Raw genomic sequence first — 23,756 nt, 5'->3', positions numbered from 1 at the left:
TGTTGTAAGATCACACGATCTGTGAAAACCAATGTGTTAGCAGTGCAGGTAACATCTAGTAGAGAGAGTTCTTCTTTAGTTATGGAGTTTGATGCACAAGTGTAGTTGCTGCTGCTGCCTTGCAAATTAAGTTAAATGAGTCCACAAAGAAAAGTTGTCTGGAATCACAGTACCCTTTCCCTGATGATTGTAATTGTTTTAAGTTCCTCCCTTCCTTTCACCTCCTGATTCACAATTATTTTTGGGATGCTATTTGTATCCTCTACAAGGAAGACAGATACAAAATATCTGTTCAATTCATCTGTCATTCCCTTATTTTCCATTTTTAATTCCCATTCTCACTCTCTAGAGGACCAACATTCACTTTACTTACCTTTTTAAATACCTGTAGAAACTCTTACTATCTGTTTTTATATTTCTAGTTAGCTTTCTCTCATATTCTAATTTCTCCCCCTTACTAATCTTTTAGTCATTATTTGCTGTTCTTTATATTCTGTTCAGCCTTCTGACCTGCCACTCCTTTTCACGGAATGAGACACTTTTTCTTCCAATCAGATACTACCTTTAACTTTTTTAGTTAGCCACATAGGGTGTGTTCTCTTTTAGTCTTTTTTTCATTGCAGTGTATCTTTTCTAAGTATTCTGAAACATCTCCTTAAATGTCTGCCACTGCATCTCTGCTGACCTTAGATAAAAACTAAAAACTGCGGATGCTGGAAATCCAGAACAAAAAACAGAAACAGAAATACCTGGAAAAACTCAGCAGGTCTGGCAGCATCGGCGGAGAAGAGCACAATTGACGTTTCGAGTCCTCATGACCCTTAGTTGAAGTTCAACTAAGGGTCATAAGGACTCAAAACGTCAACTCTCCGCCGATGCTGCCAGACCTAAGGGTCATGAGGACTCGAAACGTCAACTCTTTTCTTCTCCGCCGATGCTGCCAGACCTGCTGAGTTTTTCCAGGTATTTCTGTTTCTGTTTTTGTTCTCTACTGACCTTATTGCTTAACCTAATTTTCCAGTTCATCTGCTGTACCTGCATTCTAACCTTTTGTGATTCATGTACCATGACACCCAGATCCCTCTGCATCGCAGCAATGGGCAGTCTCTCTCCATTCAAACAATATTCTGCTTTTCTATTCTTGCTGCCAAAATGGACAACCTCACACGAAGGTGGCGCTGTAGCGGAGCTCAACAAACACGCTCCCCCCACGCGGCTCCCCAGCTCCTCCCGGACTGCAGGTGACGCTGTAGCGGCGCTTACCAGCAACCTCCCCCGCCCCCCCCCCCCCAACCGGCTCCACCCCAAGCTCTTCCCGGACTGCAGGTGGCGCTGTATTGGCGCTCACCACACCCGGTCCCCCCCCCCCAGCTCCTCCCGGACTGCAGGCGGCGCTGTAGCGGGGCTCACCATTCCCCGCCCCCCCCCCCCGCCCACCACCGCCCCCGATCCCGCCTTGCCCCCGATCCGCCAGCTGCTACTGGACTGCAAGAGGCGCCCACCACCCCACGGCCTTCCATCTCCTCCCGGACTGTAGGTGGCGCTGTAGCGGCGCCCACCACCCCCGGCCTTCCAGCTCCTCCCGGACTGCAGGTGGCGCTGTAGCGGCGCCAGCCGTGAGTTTGTGCTCGGTCGCCGCTTTCTCTCCACTGGTGACAATTGTCGTGAGGGGACGGCTGTCTGGTCAGTTAATCTGACACTTGACAGGAAAGCGAATAAACTATGGGCTAAGATGACCGTTTAAACTCCAATCAACCGAAACGAAGCTGTTCCAAATCTTGCCTTTTTTTAAAGAGAGACCCTGGAGAAATGGGTTAAGGTGAGCGCCTGAAATAAAATCTCCACAATTAAAGCCCGAGAGTCGAGCTGACGGCACAGGGCAGGGGGCGGGACCAGGGTCAAATCGGGCGGCGATTGGCTAGCTGCCTGCCGATCAGGCTGAATCTGCCCTTTGATTGGTCCGCACGGATGTCAATCAAAGCTCCCTCCGGAGTGGGGACAAGTTTGGTGTCTGCCTGGCGTGGGGCCCGAAACCTTCAGACCAGCGTCTGCCCTGCAGACTCTCTGCTACTTCAACAGAGAGTGGGGCGCCCTGGAGCGGTTTAATAGACCCGTCAGCTTTCCACTTCTGTGAATTGAAGCTCCTGTCGTTCCGGATTGTTCACAAGCTTTCCCTCCATATCCTGAACCCAGTGCTGGGGGCGGGGGGGTGAGTTCCCGACTGTTCCTGATCACCCCCCTAACATTCGGCCCATCTACTTCCATCCCAAACCATGACTTACAGCTCTCAATCACCAGAGTCTGTCATCAGATTTGTTGTTACTTAGGAGTCACTTCCTCATGTCGACCATTTAGTTTATTTTTGCTGGTGTATCTTCAGCTGATCAACATGTGGGGGATGTGAACACTGCGGGATCACTGATTATGAAGCAACTACCGTAAGCTTAGTTAATGATACTTTACCAGGGGATAATATTCTGACCTTCAGTGTGTTCGTCGGGAGAAGCTGGGGGAATTTTTTTGCTTCTGGAGGGAGCTTTTTTTCCTGTTTCAAGAGGCGAGTACATAAAGCTACATGAAAGTCGAGTGGTCCAAAGACACCAAGAATATGGGTGAGAAACAGAGGCAGTTCAAGGACAATTAAGTGGTGAATGAAAGTTTTAAAAGTTGGATAATTCGCGGATGAAGGAAATGAGGAGTCCCACAATTCAAAATTTGGAATGGGAGATGCTCCACACAGTTAGGATTTAGGAAGGAGGTGAGGTGTGTAAGGGCACACTTGGATATTTGGGAGCATGAGATAAAACAGCTCGGGGGCAAGATATATAAGCATCAGGACAATAATGTTCCAGAGGTGATATTGTTTTTCTGTAAATAATTAAAGTTGGATAAGAGGCGGTTACTCCCTCAGAAATATTATGAAACATATTTTTATTCTAATATTTGACTCGTCTGCAATTCATAGAGGAAAATATTAGTAAGAATTCTTAGTACTGTTTTACTGGTATTCTGTCAAGGATGGGAATGGAGGCGGAATGGCTGTGCCCTATTTTACACAGGGTGTGTCCCTCCAATGATATGGGGAAGTTTTTGTGGTATGTTTCATTGAGCTGTATTTGACAAGCTTATTATTTGCCAAATTATTTTTGAAGAACGCTGGTTTAAATGTAGCAGAATAGTTTCCAAAGTGTGAAAGATTTCAGACACTTCATTGCTTTTCACTTGCTGTAAGTCTATAAATTGATGAGCACAGTCAGCTCTGTAACCACATGATTTGCATGTAATGCAGACCAAAGTATTTATTTCAGTTCTTTTACTTGTTTACTCTGGTTAATGGGAGTGCAAACTGCAGGTGAAAATAAAAATTGCTTGGTATGGTCCTTTTCAGTTTGAGCATCAGTGAAACTGATGGTATTGCAGTTGTTGTTAAAGTGCTAACTTGTCATGTTGGGAGTTATTAAAGAGTTGTCATTAACTAACAGGAGTCACTAACTTCTCATTGCATTGACATCAACAACTTGTGTTTATACTTTTAACACAGTAAAACATCCTAAGGTGTTTCACAGGAGTGATATCAAACAAAATAAGACACTGAGCCACATGAGATCTTAGGACACATCACCAAAAGCTTGGTCAAAGAGGTCAGTTTTAACAATCGTCCTAAAGGAGGAGAGAGAGAGATAGAGAGGTTTATAACCCCAGAGAACTTGAGGCACAGGCCAAGGATGGAATGATTAAAATCAGGTATGTGCAAGAGGCCAGAATAGGAGGAGCATAAAGATCTTAGAGAGTTGTAGGGCTGGAGGAGATTACAGAACAGGAGGGGCACAGACCACCGAGAGTTGTAGGGCTGGTGGAGATTACAATGATCTAGAGGGACAATGATGTGGAGAGATTTGAAAGTAAGAAAGAGAATTTTAAAATTGAGATGTTGGTGGACTGGGAGCCAGTGTAGACTCATACCCTCACCTACTGGACTCTTTTTAACAGAACCTCAGAGCGGTGAAACACTTTTGTCTTCCTTTCCTCCTACATTTTACAGCTTCTAAAGCCTAAGTTTAGCTTCGCAAATCACAGAAGCCTCAATGATTTCTCCAACCCTTTTCAGTCTTGGTACTGTCCTATACACTGGGCCTGGTGAAGGTCGCACTGGTGTAACTCTGGCATTTTGAATGTATTGAAATTGGGACATTGATTCTGTGACCACATACACACACCCGAGGTTCTCTACTGTAAAATTAAATCATGTGGAAGCAAAGTTGAGGCCTTCATTGGTACCCTCTTCAAACCTGTATTGGAAGTACTCACACTGTTACTCAAGTGTTGAAGATTATTTAAGAGAGATTATTGACCCAGCATTGACTGTACCTGTAGCAGCACACACTGTCTAGCGTTGACTCTACGTTTAGCAGCGCACACTGTCCCAGCATTGACTATACCTGTAGCAGCACACACTGCACCAGCATTGACTCTACATGTAGCAGCACACACTGCCCCAGCATTGACTGTACCTGTAGCAGCGCACACTGCACTAGCATTGACTGTACCTGTAGCAGCGCACACTGTCGCAGCATTGACTGTACCTGTAGCAGCACACACTGCCCCAGCATTGACTGTACCTGTAGCAGCACACATTGCCCCAGCATTGACTGCACCTGTAGTAGCGCACACTGTCCCAGCATTGACTGTACCTGTAGCAGCGCACACTGTCCCAGCATTGACTGTACCTGTAGCAGAATACACTGCCCCAGCATTGACTGTACCTGTAGCAGCACACACTGCCCCAGCATTGACTCTATATGTAGCAGCACACACTGCCCCAGCATTGACTCTACGTGTAGCAGCGCACACTGCCCCAGCATTGACTGTACCTGTAGCAGCGCACACTGCACTAGCATTGACTGTACCTGTAGCAGCGCACACTGTCGCAGCATTGACTGTACCTGTAGCAGCACACACTGCCCCAGCATTGACTGTACCTGTAGCAGCACACACTGCCCCAGCATTGACTGCACCTGTAGTAGCGCACACTGTCCCAGCATTGACTACCTGTAGCAGCGCACACTGTCCCAGCATTGACTGTACCTGTAGCAGAATACACTGCCCCAGCATTGACTGTACCTGTAGCAGCACACACTGCCCCAGCATTGACTCTATATGTAGCAGCACACACTGCCCCAGCATTGACTCTACGTGTAGCAGCGCACACTGCCCCAGCATTGACTGTACCTGTAGCAGCGCACACTGCACTAGCATTGACTGTACCTGTAGCAGCGCACACTGTCGCAGCATTGACTGTACCTGTAGCAGCACACACTGCCCCAGCATTGACTGTACCTGTAGCAGCACACACTGCCCCAGTATTGACTGTACCTGTAGCAGCGCACACTGCCCCAGCATTGACTGTACCTGTAGCAGCACACACTGTCCCAGCATTGACTGTACCTGTAGCAGCGCACACTGTCCCAGCATTGACTTTACCTGTAGCAGTGCACACTGCCCCAGCATTGACTGTACCTGTAGCAGCGCACACTGCCCCAGCATTGACTGTACCTGTAGCAGCGCACACTGCCCCAGCATTGACTATACCTGTAGCAGCATACACTGTCCTAGAATTGACTGTACCTGTAGCAGTCCTAGCATTGACTGTACCTGTAGCAGCACACACTGTCCTAGCATTGTCTGTACCTGTAGCAGAACACACTGTCCTAGCATTGTCTGTACCTGTAGCAGCGCACACTGCCCCAGCATTGGCTGTACCTGTAGCAGCGCACACTGCCCCAGCATTGGCTGTACCTGTAGCAGTGTACACTGCCCCAGCATTGGCTGTACCTGTAGCAGCGCACACTGCCCCAGCATTGGCTGTACCTGTAGCAGCGCACACTGCCCCAGCATTGGCTGTACCTGTAGCAGCGCACACTGCCCCAGCATTGGCTGTACCTGTAGCAGCGCACACTGTCCCAGCATTGGCTGTACCTGTAGCAGCGCACACTGCCCCAGCATTGGCTGTACCTGTAGCAGCGCACACTGCCCCAGCATTGGCTGTACCTGTAGCAGCACGCACTGTCCTAGCATTGTCTGTACCTGTAGCAGTGCACACTGCCCCAGCATTGGCTGTACCTGTAGCAGCGCACACTGTCCCAGCATTGACTGTACCTGTAGCAGCACACACTGTCCTAGCATTGACTGTACCTGTAGCAGCGCACACTGCCCCAGCATTGGCTGTACCTGTAGCAGCACGCACTGCCCCAGCATTGACTCTACGTGTAGCAGCACACATTGTCCCAGCATTGATTATACCTGTAGCAACACGCCCTGTCCTAATTTGAAACTGTGATTTTATTAATCTGGAGTGTACCTGTTGGTGCTTTTATACTGTGTAACTTGGCATTTACAAGACAAAAAAAATTAGAAATACACTGAAACCTCATCTTCTGAAAAAATAGTTTACTGTTGTGTGTGGGTGTGGTTAGCCTTCATCAGAACAACCTGTTAAATTTATTACTTTAACAACTGCAGTGTTGCCATCCTCCGTAATGCAGCCAACAAAGCTGGCTCAAATGCAAAATAGACTGGAAATCTGAAATAAAACTAGAAAATGCTGGAAAAATCTAGCAAGTATTTCTTTCTTCCACCTCTTGTGTCCTCGTCTTATCACAGTGCTACTTGACCTCTGGTACGTACCATCCCTGGGTTTTCTAGTTCACAGCATATCATTAGACCTGCTACTCCAGACACATTGTGGATCTAGTGGCAGCATTAACTCATTACAAACAGATTTTGTACCAAGCAAAATAAATGTGCTTGAAAGAACACCCAAGTCAAATTGGGATACCCCCTCATTCTTTCTGTGCTCAGTTGTGCCTTCAGCCTGCTTAGCTTGTAGGTCTGTGTTCTTGTGAATTTTATGACTGCCACACTTTGCTGAATTTTAATTGCTTTCTTTGTATGTGTTTTCCCTCTTCTAGGCAATTCTTGCTCTAACTTAGATGGCCAAGAGGCAAATGAATAAATGCACTGTCCACCAATGCTGTGTCTTACCACAGTTAACTACATGACCAATGAATTCCGTCTCGCCTTCCTCCGCTCAGTACATCCAAAGCCGGGAAGACTTGCGTCCGTCAGACTCAATAAGGCAATTGCTTCCAGGACCCAGTGATCATGAGAATCGCTGGAACAGCCATTGTAGTTCAGCAGAGAAGCCTCAACAGAACGAACCAGACGAGGTGGACAAGATTAAAGCTAAACTGATGACAGCATGGAATAATGTCAAATATGGTGAGGACTTTTGTTTGCAAAGATGGGAATGTTTCTTTCCTCTTTGTTTGCTGCCCTGTACTGAAAGCACTGTGTCATGTTGGCTACACCTGCTGTCCTTCCTCCATTGTGTTGTCTAAATGATTATTGAGATTGTTGAAAATCAGTTGATTTTCTCATGTTCTCGTGTACTTTCTAGCAGCAGTTTCTGGATCTGAAGCTGAGAGCTTGCTAACTCTAGTTACCACTGCTGCCCTGATCAACCAGCTGTGCTGGGATTAAAACCCCTGGCTCCCTTGCCCTCAAGCCTGCCTCTCTTTTCCATTAAAATAACAGCTGATAATTATGATCAGGGAACTTGCTTGGATGAGTTCCTGACCCTGACAGCACGAGAGAATTGACCGCACGTTGTAAAATAATGAGGTTTAATACATGTTCCTCTACTGATGTTCATCCAGACATCTCACACTTCTGACTTTAATATCTTCCCTTCCCCCTCAGCCAGTGGTGTTGTCAGCACTTGTTGTGGAGAGGATTATCCTCACTAGTCAGTTGTGCTAATCTGTTTCTTTTCTGTGTCTTCATAGGTTGGGTGGTGAAAGGGAGAACAAACTTCAGCAAAACGTCCCCAGTTTTTCTTCTGGGACGGTGCTACTGCTTTGAGTCAGAAGGTAATGTGTTCACCCCACCCCCAGACCAGGACGAACTGCGACATTGTAAGTCACTAACTGCCAGGAGCTAATAATATCACCTCCTTCCTTTTCCCAGCAGCTGATTCACCACCAAACTCAGACGCAAGTTATGAGACAAGCAACAACCAAAATTCCCCTCCTACCTCGGTGGAATTATTCCGGAAGGACTTTGCTTCACGCATCTGGTTGACGTACAGGCGCGAATTTCCTCAGCTGGAGGGTTCTGTGTGGACCACGGACTGTGGCTGGGGTTGCATGTTACGCAGTGGGCAGATGTTACTGGCTCAAGGACTTCTTGTTCATCTTCTGTCTCGAAGTAAGTCTTGCCCCTTTTTGTTTTATGCTCTCCTTTCTTCTCTCCTGAATGCACTGACTGTTGCTGAGGTGCATGGGATGTGGGCTTCGCTGGCTGGGCCAGCATTTATTGCCCATCCCTAATTGCCCTTGAGAAGGTGGTGGTGAGCTGCCACCTTGAACTGCTGCAGTCCATGTGGTGTAGGTACACCCACAGTGCTGTTAGGAAGAAATACTTGTCTAAGTGGCCATTTTTATACTGGAAGCATGGGGATTGGGTGCCGTGCTATTTACCCAAGTGAGGCATTACAGCTGAACACCATCCTGCTCTTTAATGTCATCTACATACCGGCATTTCCCCACAGACATCAGTGGGTGGCAATCTGTGATCGGTAATCCTGCCTGATTCTCTCTCTCTTTTCCCCGCGTTCCCCACAAATCCTAGCCCAGGTTGCCACAGAAAACTCTAGCCCTAATTGCAGCCCAGTTGAGATCACCTAAGTCCAATCAGATTTGGTCTTTAAGGCAAAGAAATGTACTGAGCAGAATGTTACCCACGAAGACAAAAGCTTATATAATATGATAGTTAATGTGTTTGTCAGCATATTGCAATACATAGCAAAGGCATGATGCAGATCTTAGAGTAACTCTAAAGCTGGAATCTAAAGACGGATTTTAACATAAACTGCAAGTGTGATAAGGTGGTATGCAACAAACCTCACTAAGTCCAACTTTCCTTCCTACATATAAAATACGTTTTAGAATTGAATATTTGTTTCTCTAATGCAACAAGAGCGCCACCATACAGACTAGAAGGTTATAGAGTCATAGAGTTTTACAGCAGGGAAAGAGGCCTTTCAGCCCATCGTGTCCACACCGGTCATTACCCTATCTACTCTAATCCCATTTTCCAGCACTTGGCCCATAGCCCTGTATGCTATGGCGTTTCAAGTGTTCATCTAAATACTTCTTAAATGTTGTGAGGGTTCCCGCCTCTACCATCCTTTCAGGCAGTGAGTTCTGGATACCTCCCACCCTCTGGGTGAAAAAAATTTTCTTCAAATCCTAGGTCCGAGGCTCAATCTCTGGGCAATGTTGATGTTTGCAGTAACAGTTGTACAATTGACTTTACTGTCCTTAAGCAAAAGAGGAGAAAATTCAGGTTCCTGCTCCTGATTGCTATCTAGCCACCGCTGCTGGGAAGTGTGATGTGTTGGGTGAGGACAGGGTCAGCCTTGGATGTGATGTATGTGTCACTATTGAATGACCTTTATTTTTTCAGACTGGACCTGGCCTGATGTGTTACTGTCTGTTGAATCAGAAGCTGAGTCCAGAGCACCCTCCAAATCAAACGCTTTAAATTGGCCAATCTTCTCTGAGGTTCTTGGCTCGCAATTGGACAGAAGTAGAAGCCTCAGGGATACGCAGAGAACCACCATGACACAAACACACGCACAAGCATGGAGACAGGCCAACATTGACCAGTACACTATGGACAAAGAGGAATTGGAGCACCGGAAAATCATCTCCTGGTTTGGAGATCACCCCAAAGCTCCATTTGGAGTACATCAGTTGGTGGAATATGGGAAGAGATCTGGGAAGAAGGCTGGGGACTGGTATGGCCCATCCATTGTAGCTCACATAATCAAGTGAGTAAAAGCTGTCTGCAACAGCAGCGAGTACTTGCATTAATATAGCACCTTTCAAATCATCAGAGTGTCCAACAGTAATCCATTAGTTGTAAAATAGTCACCATTATACTGGTAAGTGTAGCAGCCAATTTGAATTATAAGATCCCACATACAGCAAATAAGATGAATAAGCTGTCTGTCCTGACTTGGACAAGAGTGTAACCACTGAACCGTGCCGACTAGCTCAAGGTGTGAAGGGTGGATCATAAGCTTCAACACTTAACGTCAGAAATTAAATATAAATTTTGACCCAAGATTGTTGGCAAGTGAATCATAAGTACCAAATGATACCACCCTTTTACTTGCTTCCTGCCATGGGAATAGCTCCTCTGATAGTTTCTGGGTAAGTTCATAATGCAATACGCAAAGATATAAATTCCAAACTCCTTTCTCTTCATCACTCTCCTGTGACTACTCCTAGAAATTACCTCTGAACATATACTGGGATAGGACAGGATCAGGCTGGGACTACAGTGCCTTCCATTGTTGAATAACGAGCTGATATATTGCCTCGGCACAGACATAAGGAATGTCACTTGGCTGAGGTGCTGAAAGGCTGCTGGTGTCCGTACAGTTTCACCCCAGGATGGGTCTGAAGAAAGAGAGCTGAATTTGTTTGTAGTTATGTCTTTATCACTGTAGTTGTTTTACTTGACTCCTCATAATCCTAGTTCTCCATTTCTTTCAGGAGGGCAGTAGAAAAAGCTGAAGATCCTGAATCTCTTAACATTGCTGTCTATGTAGCACAGGACTGCACAGGTGAGTGTGTGCTATGGTCCTTACAGAAGTACATATTCAGTACTGCACTAATTATTTAGTGAGGGTAAAGGTCCCTTTCTTGTTTTTTTTTTCACGAGTTACTGTTAGTGGAGTTAAGTTCCTCTATAATTTTATTTGTGCAAGATTTATTAGAAGTGTTCAGAGTTATGAAACTATTTGCAGTGACAGAAGGGTCAGTAACCAGAGGACACAGCTTTAAGGTGAATGGCAGAGAGCTAGAGGTGATATGAGGAAACTTTGTTTTTACACAGCGCGTTCTCGTGATCCGGAATGCGCTACCAGATTTGATAGTAATATTCAAACTTGGATAAATACTTGAAAAGAAAAAGAATTGCAGGGCTATGGCGAATTAGCTGGGGAGGGGCTCCAATTGGATAGCATAGGTGCAATGGGCTGAATGGCCTCCTAGTCTCCTATACCTTTCTACAATTCTACCAGTTCTCCATCTGCCATGTCAGCTGCATGAATAATCAACCTATTCCCAAGCCACCGCCAGCTGAATTTTCCATTTAGCTGCTCAAGGGTGTTAGGTGTTCATCCAGATGCTTAATTCTGAATGGTGTGTTGTCAAACTTGGTGTGTTGTCAAACATCCCCTTTCCACAGAATTCTGCATTAGGATCTGTGCTGAAGTTAAGGCCCATTCTTTAAGTGTATATTTACACAGTACACAGCAAACTCTGATCCAAACACTCTTGAGTTTGTTGTGGGTATTGACATTGTTCAATGCTGCTGTAAGAGCTTTGCCAGCAGTAGGGAGGGTAGTGTGTGAGAGTGGCTCAAGGCAAATTCCTCCTTCAGTTTTTCCCCCTGTCGCAGTGATGATGAGCTATGTTATTTTGGGTAGGGTGAGGAGGACACTGAAAAAATAAGCGGAAGTATCTGCTGTCACATTCCAGCCTGAAAAGGCTGTAATTGGATTTATTTTCTGGAGAACCAGTCATCTGACTTCCAGTTCCTCATGCATTGGAAGAGCTTCTCTGAAGTAACAGCCTAACCCCACTAATGTGAAGAATTTGCTGCATTCCAATGATTTATTCGGTTTTTTTATATACGTTCCCGGAATGTGGGTGTTGCTGGCCAGGCCAGCATTTATTGTCCATCCATAATTGCCCTTGAGAAGGTGGTGGTGAGCTGCCTTCTTGAACTGCTGCAGTCCATGTGGTTTAGGTACACCCACAGTGCTGTTAGGGAGGGAGTTCCAGGATTTTGACCCAGTGACAGTGAAGGAATGACGATATATTTCCAAGTCAGGGTGGTGAGTGATTGGGAGGGGAACTTCCAGTTAGTGGTGTTCCCATGTATCTGCTGCCCTTGTCTTTCTAGATAGTAGCAGTCGTGGGTTGGAAAGTGCTGTCTAAGGAGGCTTTCTGAGTTCCTGCAGTGCATCTTGTTGGTACACACTGTTGCTACCGTACGTCAGTGGTGGAGGGAGTGAATATTTATTGTGGTGAATGGGGTGCCAGTCAAGTAGGCTGCTTTGTCCTGAATGGTATTGAGCTTCTTGAGTGTTGTTGGAGCTGCACAGCCACAGCTGCAATTCTGGCATCTATCTGGCAATGTGGAGAATTACTCAGGTTTGAAAGTAAATGCTTACCCTTAAAGGATAGGTGGAGATGCACAGCTTCTGCCCACCCCTTGCACACACACCCTCCGCCGCCGCCGCCGCCCCCCCCCCCCCCCCCCCCCCCCAGTTGATAGGAAAACAACTCACTGCCCCTTCTCTAAGAAAAAAAAGAAATTAACTGCATTTACATAGCACATCTTTCGTGACCTTGGAATGATCCAAAGTACCTGAGAGCCACTGGGGTGCTTTTGAACTGTAGAAATACATCAGCTAACTCTCACACAGCAAAGTCCCATAAACAACAATGAGATAAATAACCACATAATCTACATTAGTAATGTTGGTTGAGGGTTAAGGATTAGCTAGGACACCAGAACAACCCTTTTCCCCTACCCCTGTTCCAGCTCCGGTTGTGGTAATGGCATGGAATCTTTTGCTTTCAGCTGAGAAGGCAGAAGGGGCCTCAGTTTATCTCATAAAAGATAAAGCCCCCGACAGTGCAGCACTCCCTCAATACTGCACTGAAGCATCAGTCTAGATTTTGACCTGAAGCCTTTGGAGTGGGGTTTGAACCTGTGACCTCTTAACTCGGCGGCACGAATGTTACCCCCGAATCCAGGCTGACACCGACACCTGACCCCGCCTCAACTGGAGTTCAGACTGCTAGTGGGACAAAGTAAACAAAGCCGCCTCTTTGCAATGCTGTGATGTTGCATGTTACCATTCTGTGTCATACTGAAGGGGAAATTAGCTGATGATCAATGGATCTTTAGTCCTCAGGAGGTATTTTAAATATTTTATTTCCAGGAATTTTTTTTTTCACCAAATTTTGAAAGCTGTAAATCTGAATCCTGCAAAAATTCTGCCAGGTGATCAAATACCAGTATTGGGGTGGTGAATAATCAAAGTTCTGTTGTATGTGTATAGTATTTTACATGATTTGAAGCAGAATGCTTCTTGTTGTGGCAACTTGGAAGTTGGCAACTTTTTTTTTCCCTGTCTGAGACAGTGTACGAAGGAGACGTGCTGAATCTCTGTGAGACACAGTTAAAGAGTGGAATAGTTCCTGGTTTTGATTGGAAGTCCGTTATTATCCTGGTGCCTGTTCGACTTGGAGGAGAAAATCTCAATCCAGTGTACATGCAGTGTGTGAAGGTAATAAAGCTGTGATGATTGAGTTATAAATCTTTCAGCGTGTCCTGTGCTTACATCTCCCTCGCATACTAACAGCGGAAATCATTCATTTTGCTATTAAAATGCAAAGTATTTTGATGTCTATCTTAAACATTGCACCAGACATTTAACTGAGTTTGCACTCATGACGCTTCCCAAACAGCAGCATCAGTCCCTAGCACTCTCCCTGCTTTACAGGCACTCTGTCTTTATCCTGTTGGTGACCAGTTCTTACAGCTTCCCTACTGGTGTGCTCAGGTGTGCCTTCCTGTCTCACCTTTCATGTGGCTATGCTAAACAAATGGCACGGCAATATACCAAAACTGATCCTTGTTTGTTTGTAGGAGATTCTGAAGCTTGAATGTTGCATTGGAATCATCGGTGGGAAACCCAAACACTCACTTTACTTCATTGGCTTTCAAGGTAGGTGTTGGAGCAGAGTAGATTTTTTTTTTGTTCTGGGCTGTGGACAAAGGAAAATGATGAAGAAAGAGTTGGAAATCATTGCTGCATGTGCATTTTTAGTGATAATGATCCGTCGGAGGCAGGCAGCTGGACGGAAAACTAATAAGATTTTATTGCTCAGACCATTGAGTGCAAAATGAAACTCACTGTAGGTAGGAAATAGAAGGCTGTGGAGAGTTTGGAGTATTAAGTTCAGTGTTGGAACTGGAACTGGAGACTTTGAAAAGGGTGCAGAGGAAAAGTGACCTGCGATGATATTAAATCCAGAAGTTTTTAGTTATGAGGATTTAGGATTTTTTTTGTTTCTAAGAAGCACTGGCTCAGTGAATTGGATATATTGTTAAATGAAGGGAATTGATGTCGTCCCATTAGGTTATTTGGATTCTATAGGGTTGCCACTTAAATGTGAAGACAAAGAGTTACGTTGGATTCTGGGAAGTATTTCTTTTCAGAGTCATCATTGTACAGAACAAATTTCTGTGATGTGGTGAGTATGGGGTTGCTACAGTCCTTTGAAAAGGAACTTAACAAGTTCTTGAAAGAAGAGAACATGGCCAGTTACAGGGTTACATGGTTTAAGTCGTGACGTATCACAGAGGACTTTCCCAGAATTTTCCCTGCATTGACCACAGCTTTTTTTTTCCTGTCTTTTTTATTTGTTTTTCTCGGGAGTTAGCACAAAGAGGCGATGGGCTGGGGTGGACTGGATTGGGGTGAGCTGGTTGGATCAGATGGATTTGTATCTCAACCAGATGAGGAAGCTCCCAGGTTAGATCCTTTGCCTAGGCCTCGGGGCCAGGTTTAAGGAGACAAAAACCAGCTGGGGCTTCCTTACCCAAGACTCCTGACCAGTGTGTAGGCTTGTGCTTGGCTGTGACCACCCGACTGCCAAATATCTTATCAGTACTCAGTATCTGGGCTCGTATAAGAATAGTGATCAGTTGTTTTGGCACCAGTCAAAGTTAAACAAGAAATAAATCATTTTTGACTATTCAGCAATGGGACCAATCTTATGCTGAATGTGCAGACACACATCCTTGAGAAGTCACAGGATATTCATCAGGGACATTCTGTTAATTTTAAATCTCCTTCTGCTCTCCAAGCCTAGGAGCACGGAACACTGTTTCATTGTTCCTAAAGCCATGTTAGCTGAGATTACTTTTATCCTTGGTGGAAGTATGAGTTGTGATGAAACAGAATACGAAGTAATTGGTGCCATCATTTTGCAGATGATTTCTTGCTGTATTTGGACCCTCACTACTGCCAGCCTGTTGTGGATGTAACTAAACGTGGCTTTCAGTTGGAGGTAAGCAATGCTACACTGTTGGTATGGGGCGGGTCTGCATCAGTTGCTGTCCTGGACTCAGTGCCTAATGATTGTAGGGGAAGAGAGATGGACTTGTATTTTGAGGATTATAGAGACTAAATTGAATGCACAGTTTAGAGCTGTCTAATTTGGTATTACAAGGATTAATTTCTTGTTGGTATGTGTCTATGCTATTTTAAACCAACTGCCACTTCTATTTCAAATAAGATAGTAAGGCATTATCATCATAGAAAGAGGAACTTGATATGCAGTGGACTAAAATAACACCCAGAGGAACTGGAAACTGTTAATCTTTCTTGTAAGAGATCAAAGGGCTACTTGCTATGGGAAATTGTAGTATCAACTTGATGTAGTCTGATGTTAGGGTTCAGGCAGGTTGTTGGGGTGGAATAGAGACAGCTTTGCACTTTTACCCACGCTTCAGCCAACTTGGAAAAGTTTCCTATTTCAGAGCAGTTGCATTTCTCAAAACCCACCCAATTAGTGCTTTGTACTGAGTTTTATTTTGGCTCTGATGGGCTTATCATTGCTCAGGATGTGGAGGGGAAACTTGGGCTAGAGAATTTGATGGAGTCAGGGTCAGAGGGTCAGGTTCGGCTGAGGTGACCCCCACCCCACCCCCCATCAACTTGCACATGGAGAATGGCCAATGTAACTAGTCCTGGCCGGGGGGGGCGACAATCACTGTGCTCTATTACCAGACCCCATTGGGAGGGATGGAAATCTACTGAAAAGAGCTTTTTAAAAAATTTTATATCGTTAATGGGATGAGAGTGTTACTGGCAAAGGCTACACTTTATTGTAGATCCCTTATTGCCCTTGAGAAGGTGGTGGTGAGCCACCTTCTTGAACCGCTGCAGTCTGTGCGGTGAAGGTACACCCACAGTGTCGTTAGGGAGTTCTAAGATTTTGGCCCAACGACAACAAAGGAACAGCGATATATTTCTAAGTTACAATGGTGGGTGACTTGGAGAGGAAATTGCAAGTGATGGTGTTCCTGTATTTCCCTTGTCCTTCTGGGTGATTGAAGGGTTTGGGAGGTGAGCTAGGAGGATATTCTCTCCTTCCCTTTCTTCTGCTCACTGACCGCTAATTCCGACTGCAACCCTGTACTGATTTCATAAATATTTTACTTCCCCTCTTGATACTTCATATACGGTCAGAGTTCTCTCCTAAATCCCTTCAGGGCTGGTGAGACAGATTCAGGAGGCAGTTCTGGTGGTTTGGAGAAGGAAGTACTGAATAACACACAGAATAATTTCTGAATATATTACATATGTCGATTAGTCTGTCATAATATACTTGGATTTCTGGAGACGGATGCCCTACAGTACCAAAGTGTCCATCATTCATGTGATCAAATGTCAACTAGCTGTTCACCTATATGTGCGATGTAGCTGAGCCAATGTTGTTCTCACCTTATGTTCACACACTCTAGAATGATCAGGAGTGGAAAGCTAAGCTAATTATTTATTCATATTACCTTTTCCTTCACCCCCTTCAGTCAAGAGGGAGATTGAACTGATGTTCTTGCGAACCTCATCATCCAGATGTATATTGGGGGTTAGAGGAGGATTAAGTGTTTCACTTAAAAAGGGAGCTCTTTATGAATAGATGATTGTTTATTCCACAGTCATTTCATTGCATCTCTCCAAGAAAGCTGTCCTTCAGTAAGATGGATCCCAGCTGTACCATAGGGTTTTATGCAAAGACGAAGGGGGATTTTGAAAACTTGTGTAAAAATGTCACAATGGTGAGTGTCATGTCATTCTGAGCAGTAAGTCTGTCCTATATTCTATATTTCTGGTTAAAATTCTGTGTGAGGAAATGAAATGTTCCAAATGCTGCAAAAGTAACTAAATGGCATACTAATATATTGAACTGAAAATAAATTTTAGCATATTTGTTTCTGTGTTGCTGCCTGTCATATGCTGGAGATGTCTCATGGTACTGGAACCATGGTGTTCCAGTCCATTGCTGTACAAGATCAGTCTGGCACATAAGAGAATGACCAACTTTATTAGATAACTCCACTCCTGGTGTTATAGGAGAGTGTGATGGGCCTGAGGAATCAAAGTGTGAGTGCTGTACGTGGGAAGGGCAAATGAGCAATACAAACGCATAACTGCATGAATGGAAATAGTAAAGGGTGAAGTCAAGCGACCTAGGAACCTGAGTAGGCGCAGCCCTCAATATATCCAACCAAGACAGAATAAAGTTATTGGGCTGTTAAACTACACTGCCAAAATAGTTCAGCACATGTCGAAGAAACTGGTGATCAAACTGTATAGGGAACATAGGAAATAGGAGCAGCAATAGACCATTCGGCCCCTCAAGTGTACTCTGCCATTCAACTAGATCATGACTGATCCTCTACCTCAACACCGTTTTCCTGCACTATCCCATATCCCTTGATGTTTTTCATATCTAGAAATCTGTCGATCTTTGTCTTGAACATAATGACTGAGCCTCCACAGCTCCCTCGGGTAGAGATTTCAATATATTTAATGCTGGGATAGACAGATTTTTGGTGTCTCAGGGAATCAAGGGATATAGGGAGCAAGCAGGAAGGTGGAGTTGAAGCCCAAGATTGACCACGATCCTGTTGAATAGCGGAACAGGGTTGATGGGCCATATAGTTTTCTCCTGCTGCTGTTTCTTATGGCCATGGGATCTTTTGCATCCACCTGAGAGGACAGAGGGGGTCCGGGTTTAACATCTCATCCAAAAGTCAGCACCCCTGATAGTGCAGCACCCCTTCAGTGTCAGCTTGGATTTTGCACTCGAGTCTCTGGAGTGGGACTTGAACCCAAAGTTGAGAGTGCTACCCACTGAGCCAGAGCTCTGGTTAGATGACACGGTGAACACTGAATCATGTTCTAGTCACTGAGAAACAAGAAAGATATTCAAGCTCTGGAAGAGTTGCTAAGAAAAGACACAGAGCTGATCCTAGTGTCAGGGATTTGGGATGTGAGGTAAGACCAGAGAAAGGTGAATCTTCAGCCTGGAAATGAAGTAACTGAAAGACCTTTGTAGACGGATCTTTCATAAAGGGATACAAAATAATAAATAGTATGGAAAAAGTTTAATCTAAAATACCACAAATTAATCTTGAGTTTTCAACAAGGGCACCAGTTCAAGCTAGTGAAATGTAACTTTAGGTCGAAAATTAAGAGGTGGTTCTTCATGCATAAAGTGATTAATAGTTGGAGTAGACTCCTGGGCTGAGTGCTTGAGATCAAAACCTAGGAGCTATTTACAAAGGAACTATATGCAGCAATTGAGGGACTGCAAGGTTTTTCTGAATAGATGAATTAAGATGGGCTGAATGGTGTTCCTCGTCTGTAAATATCTTGCAAATCCCTAATTTCATTGAGTCACTGTGTGGGAATTCTTCACCATTTGTTGATTTAGTCAATTCGCCCAGAGTTAATATCTGCTGTCACCAAAGTTATCCCATCAGCTGCAAGTTCCCTAACCTTAATGAACAGTAAGTTCCTTCTTGCACCTAACTTTAAAAAATCTGCAGTGTTGTTACTACCTTCCAACCCTGAAATCTTCTCAATATCTGTTGATCCAGCTCCTTTTAAACAATGAATCATTGACCCTGATCAATTACATTTTCTGAGCCAAAAACAAAAATACCTGGAAAAACTCAGCAGGTCTGGCAGCATCTGCGGAGAGGAATACAGTTAACGTTTCGAGTCCGTATGACTCCTCAACAGAACTAAGGAAAAATAGAAGAGAGGTGAAATATAAGCTGGTTTAAGGTGGGGGTGGGACAGGTAGAACTGGATAGAGGGTCAGTGATAGTTGGAGATTGCCAAAAGATTTCATAGACAAAAGGACAAAGAGGTGTTGAAGGTGGTGATGTTGTCTAAGGAATGTGATAATAAAGGTACAGATAGCCCTAGTGGGGGTGGGGGGAAGGGATCGAAATAGGCTAAAAGGCAAAGATAAAACAATGGATGGAAATACATTTAAAAATAATGGAAATAGGTGGGAAAAGAAAAATCTGTATAAATTATTGGAAAAAAGGGGGATCGGAAAGGGGGTTTTGATGGAGGAGAGAGTTCATGATCTAAAATTGTTGTACTCAATATTCAGTCTGGAAGGCTGTAAAGTGCCTAGTCGGAAGATGAGGTGCTGTTCCTCCAGTTTGCGTTGAGCTTCACTGGAACAATGCAGCAGGCCAAGAACGGACATGTGGGCATGAGAGCAGGGTGGAGTGTTGAAATGGCAAGCGACAGGGAGGTCTGGGTCATGCTTGCGGATAGACCAAAGGTGTTCTGCAAAACGGTCACCCAGTCTGAGTTTGGTCTCCCCAATGTAGAGGAAACCACATTGGGAGCAGTGAATGCAGTCGACTAAATTGAGGGAAGTGCAAGTGAAATGCTGCTTCACTTGAAAGGAGTGTTTGGGCCCTTGGACAGTGAGGAGAGGGGAAGTAAAGGGGCAAGTGTTGCACCTTCTGCGGTTGCATGGGAAGGTGCCGTGGGAGGGGGTTGAGGTATAGGGGGTGATGGAGGAGTGGACCAGGGTGTCCCGGAGGGAACGATCCCTGCGGAATGCCGCCGGGGGGGTGAAGGGAAGATGTGTTTGGTGGTGGCATCATGCTGGAGTTGGCGGAAATGGTGGAGGATGATCCTTTGAATGCAGAGGCTGGTGTGGTGATAAGTGAGGACAAGGGGGACCCTATCATGGTTCTGGGAGGGAGCAGAAGGCGTGAGGGCGGATGCGCGGGAGATGGGCCGGACACGGTTGAGGGCCCCGTCAACCACCATGGGTGGAAAACCTCGGTTAAGGAAGAAGGAAGACATGTCAGAGGAACTGTTTTTGAAAGTGGCATCATCAGAACAGATGTGACGGAGGCGAAGAAACTGAGAGAATGGGATGGAGTCAGGAAGTGGGGTGTGAGGAGCGAGGAGCTGTAGTCGATGAAGCTGTGGGAGTCGGTAGGCTTGTAATGAATATTGGTGGACAGTCTATCACCCGAAATTGAGACAGAGAGGTCAAGGAAGAAGGGAAGGGAAGTGTCAGAGATGGACCATGTGAAAATGATGGAGGGGTGGAAATTGGAAGCAAAATTAATAAATTTTTCTAGGTCCAGACGAGAGGATCATCCTCCGCCATTTCCGCCAACTCCAGCATGATGCCACCACCAAACACATCTTCCCTTCACCCCCCCACCCCCCCCCCCCCGGCAGCATTCCACAGGGATTGTTCCCTCCGTGACACCCTGGTCCAGTCTTCCATCACCCCCTATACCTCAACCCCCTCCCACGGCACCTTCCCATGCAACTGCAGAAGGTGCAACACCTGCCCCTTTACTTCCCCTCTCCTCACCGTCCAAGGGCCCAAACACTCCTTTCAAGTGAAGCAGCATTTCACTTGCACTTCCCTTAATTTAGTCTACTGCATTCGCTGCTCCCAACGTGGTTTCCTCTACATTGGAGACCAAACGCAGACTGGGTGACCGTTTTGCGGAACACCTTCAGTCTGTCCGCAAGCATGACCCAGACCTCCCTGTCGCTTGCCATTTCAACACTCCACTGTGCTCTCATGCCCACATGTCCGTCCTTGGTCTGCTGCATTGTTCCAGTGAAGCTCAACGCAAACTGGAGGAACAGCACCTCATCTTCCGACTAGGCACTTTACAGCCTTCCGGACTGAATATTGAGTTCAACAATTTTAGATCATGAACTCTCTCCTCCATCCTCACCCCCTTTCCAATCCCCCCTTTTTTCCAATAATTTATATAGATTTTTCTTTTCCCACCTATTTCCATTATTTTTAAATGTATTTCCATCCATTGTTTTATCTTTGCCTTTTAGCCTATTTCGATCCCTTCCCCCCACCCCACCCCCACTAGGGCTATCTGTACCTTTATTATCACATTCCTTAGATAACATCACCACCTTCAACACCTCTTTGCCTTTTGTCTATGATATCTTTTGGCAATCTCCAACTATCACTGGCCCTCTAACCAGCTCTACCTGTCCCATCTCCCCCCTTAAACCAGCTTATATTTCACCTCTCTTCTATTTTTCCCTAATTCTGTTGAAGAGTCATACGGACTTGAAACGTTAACTGTGCTCCTATCCGCAGATGCTTTCAGATCTGCTGAGTTTTTCCAGGTATTTTTGTTTTTATTTTGGATTTCCAGCATCCGCAGTTTTTTGCTTTTACATTTTCTGAGTGTTTGTTTCATGTTATAAGGGCGAGTTTGTGATCTGATGTATTTTATTTTTTCCCTTTAGGTATTGAGCTCCTCATCTTTGAAAGAGAAGTACCCCATTTTCACCTTTGCAGGGGGCTGTGCTCAGGATTATAGTCTGGATGAACTCTGCACTCACAAACCGGATAAAACTGTGCTAATCTCCAAGTCTGGAAGACCAGGGAAGTCAAAGCAGAACAGCACTGATGAATTTGTCTTCCTGTGATGAGCAAATGGACTCAGTTAGATATCTGTGTCTGTTATATTTCAGCAGGGAATAAACTGGGAGCCTCTGAGTGTTCCTATATTTATATTCTGTTGCCTTTCCACAAAGGGGATGGTATCATGAAGATACACAACCTCCCCTGTGGATGGCTTTTATTTTGACACTGGTGTTAGCTCTCTTCCTTCCTGACCAAGCATCATTTGGTGGGATTTTCTTTCCCTCGTAGCAGTGCTGGTGCTGCACATGTCTGTTGTAGATCTGTTTGGTGCAGGTGTTTCGGGGTGGGGGGTTACAGGACGTGGGGGTGCAGTTTGTCGATTGCAAGCTGACCAACACTGGTTTGAATTCAAACATGTTATGGGTATCACAAAAGGCCCACCTGTTGCTGGATCATTTAGAGTAAGATGGTGACTTACACTGGGATAGGTGACAGCAGGCCCTCATAACTTGCCCAGTCTTTATAGTGTGTGAGCCTGAACAGTGAGTGGCAGGCAGGGAGTTAGTTCCTTGGGGGGGTGGCTGGGGGGCACAGGAATTGGAGCAGAGTTTGGTGCTGCCTTCACCAATGTTCATGTTCATGCACAATTCCAGGAGATCAGGTTGCAGTCAAGGCTGGGAATCCTGACTCACTTCCCCTTTTCCCCGGGACCACTGAGGCTGATTGTCTGGTTCCACTGCTCCCTTGACAAGTAGACAAATTCAGCAGAGAATCAAGGAAATCCACCTTTTAATTTGCATGTTTCTTTTTCTTATATTTCACCCCTGGGAAGAAAGACAAATCAGCCCCAAGGTCCACATTCACACAAGTGACTAGACTCTATTGAGTTAATGTAGGTCATACAGTACTGTAGGTCATGTGGGAGAAAATAACACGGAAGTCACCCTCGACCCACATTGACTCAATATAGACCAGTCACTAGTGTGAGCGTAGACTTATACCCTGCCTCTCCACAACACAGAATGGTGGGCCTGCAACATTCCTTTGGAATTTCTCTTTTCAGACTCCTGGTTTGCCTCACACATTCTATTTAAAGATAAATTGACAGTGTTGTAACCCGAATACTTTTGGTGCCTCTGGAACTGCACTTTCAGGTGGGAAATAGAAGAGCAAAATGTTTAGTTCTGAAAATTGGAATTAACATAAAATATTTTTTTACTGATTCTTTTTAAATTCAAACATGAAGTAGTGCTGACATCAAAAGAATGACATTGAACAAGGGAAAGATCAGTACAAATACTATTATTAAAAACTAGTGTTACCTCAGTGTCAAATCATATAGCTCTCTTGCACTGTGATCTTTTTAACCCAATGCTTCTGATACAATCTCGTTCGTTTTTTGACATTTTTTATGGTGCAGGGAGAATTGGGTGAGGCACCTTTTACCTCTGGGACCTGGATTCAAATCTATCTCAGTGACGAGATGGAATGGCTGCTACCTTATTGGTAAGGAGCATAGACAGTTTAAAACTAGACATTAGAGAACAGCACAGAATGTAATACTAATAGGCACTAAAATCTCTGACCACGGGACGTGGGAAATGGAAAAGACCAGTGTTGGAGGGGCTCTTTTCTGAGGTTTATGTTAAGGCGCAACATTGTTCTGCACCTACCCATACTGCACTTGATGACCTACAATCTGTGAACATAGGATGACCCCCCAGGGATGTTCTGATCCCTGTGTGACCTGTGACTCCAGCACTCCTACCTAACCCAAACCTGCAACACTTATTGCCAGCTAATCAGTGCTGGCTGCAAAAGCTTGAAGAGTGACTACTAATCCAAATGACACCCCAAAAGTGTCATCTTTCTTAACTAATTGATCAAAAAAAGAGCTGGCTAATTGCATCATTATTTAGGTTGTGTTATTTATTTCATGCAGTCCAATTCCTGTATTGTGAGATGCGGATGTTTGTGTTTTTGGAATTGCTCTTGATCTGAAGCAGAGCTGTGTTTATTTCCTTGTGTCTGACTGTGCCCTTCCCAGCCCCCAGGAGGGGATCTGTTGCATGTTAGTATAGCACTTTCAAAGTTTTTGCACATGAAACAATCTGCCAGAACGCTAGTAGG

The 23,756-nt window shown here is 45.1% G+C and overlaps 1 protein-coding gene across 3 annotated transcripts; it reads left to right on the top strand.

Moving 5' to 3' along the window:
* The first annotated feature begins 1,473 nt into the window (after positions 1 to 1,473).
* Positions 1,474 to 23,281, top strand: atg4da (autophagy related 4D, cysteine peptidase a). 3 transcript variants are annotated; one of them, XM_078531292.1, is made up of 12 exons: positions 1,474 to 1,537; positions 1,594 to 1,819; positions 6,969 to 7,278; positions 7,845 to 7,928; positions 8,026 to 8,265; positions 9,526 to 9,892; positions 10,623 to 10,693; positions 13,290 to 13,435; positions 13,798 to 13,876; positions 15,148 to 15,224; positions 16,879 to 16,998; positions 21,506 to 23,281. In XM_078531292.1, the coding sequence occupies exons 3-12, from the start codon at positions 7,062 to 7,064 to the stop codon at positions 21,686 to 21,688; spliced, it is 1,584 nt and encodes a 527-aa protein (XP_078387418.1). In that variant the 5' UTR covers positions 1,474 to 1,537; positions 1,594 to 1,819; positions 6,969 to 7,061; the 3' UTR covers positions 21,689 to 23,281. The 3 variants fall into 3 exon arrangements, with proteins under 3 accessions (XP_078387418.1, XP_078387420.1, XP_078387419.1); XM_078531294.1 differs by having other exon boundaries at positions 1,475 to 1,537; positions 8,029 to 8,265; XM_078531293.1 differs by lacking the exons at positions 1,474 to 1,537; positions 1,594 to 1,819 and adding an exon at positions 1,877 to 2,438.
* Positions 23,282 to 23,756: the final 475 nt, after the last annotated feature.

Source organism: Cetorhinus maximus, chromosome 28 (assembly GCF_964194155.1).
Source record: "Cetorhinus maximus chromosome 28, sCetMax3.hap1.1, whole genome shotgun sequence".
Lineage (NCBI taxonomy): Eukaryota > Metazoa > Chordata > Chondrichthyes > Lamniformes > Cetorhinidae > Cetorhinus > Cetorhinus maximus.
Note: the sequence above shows the minus strand (reverse complement) of the source record. Positions and strands in the feature narration are given on the sequence as shown.

Coding starts and splice junctions, on each gene's coding strand:
- atg4da (XM_078531292.1), top strand. CDS start 7,062: ATGAATTCCGTCTCGCCTTCCTCCGCTCAGTACATCCAAAGCCGGGAA. Junction 7,929..8,025: donor CTACTGCTTTGAGTCAGAAG/GTAATGTGTTCA, acceptor TCCTTTTCCCAG/CAGCTGATTCACCACCAAAC. Junction 16,999..21,505: donor TGTGTAAAAATGTCACAATG/GTGAGTGTCATG, acceptor TTTTCCCTTTAG/GTATTGAGCTCCTCATCTTT.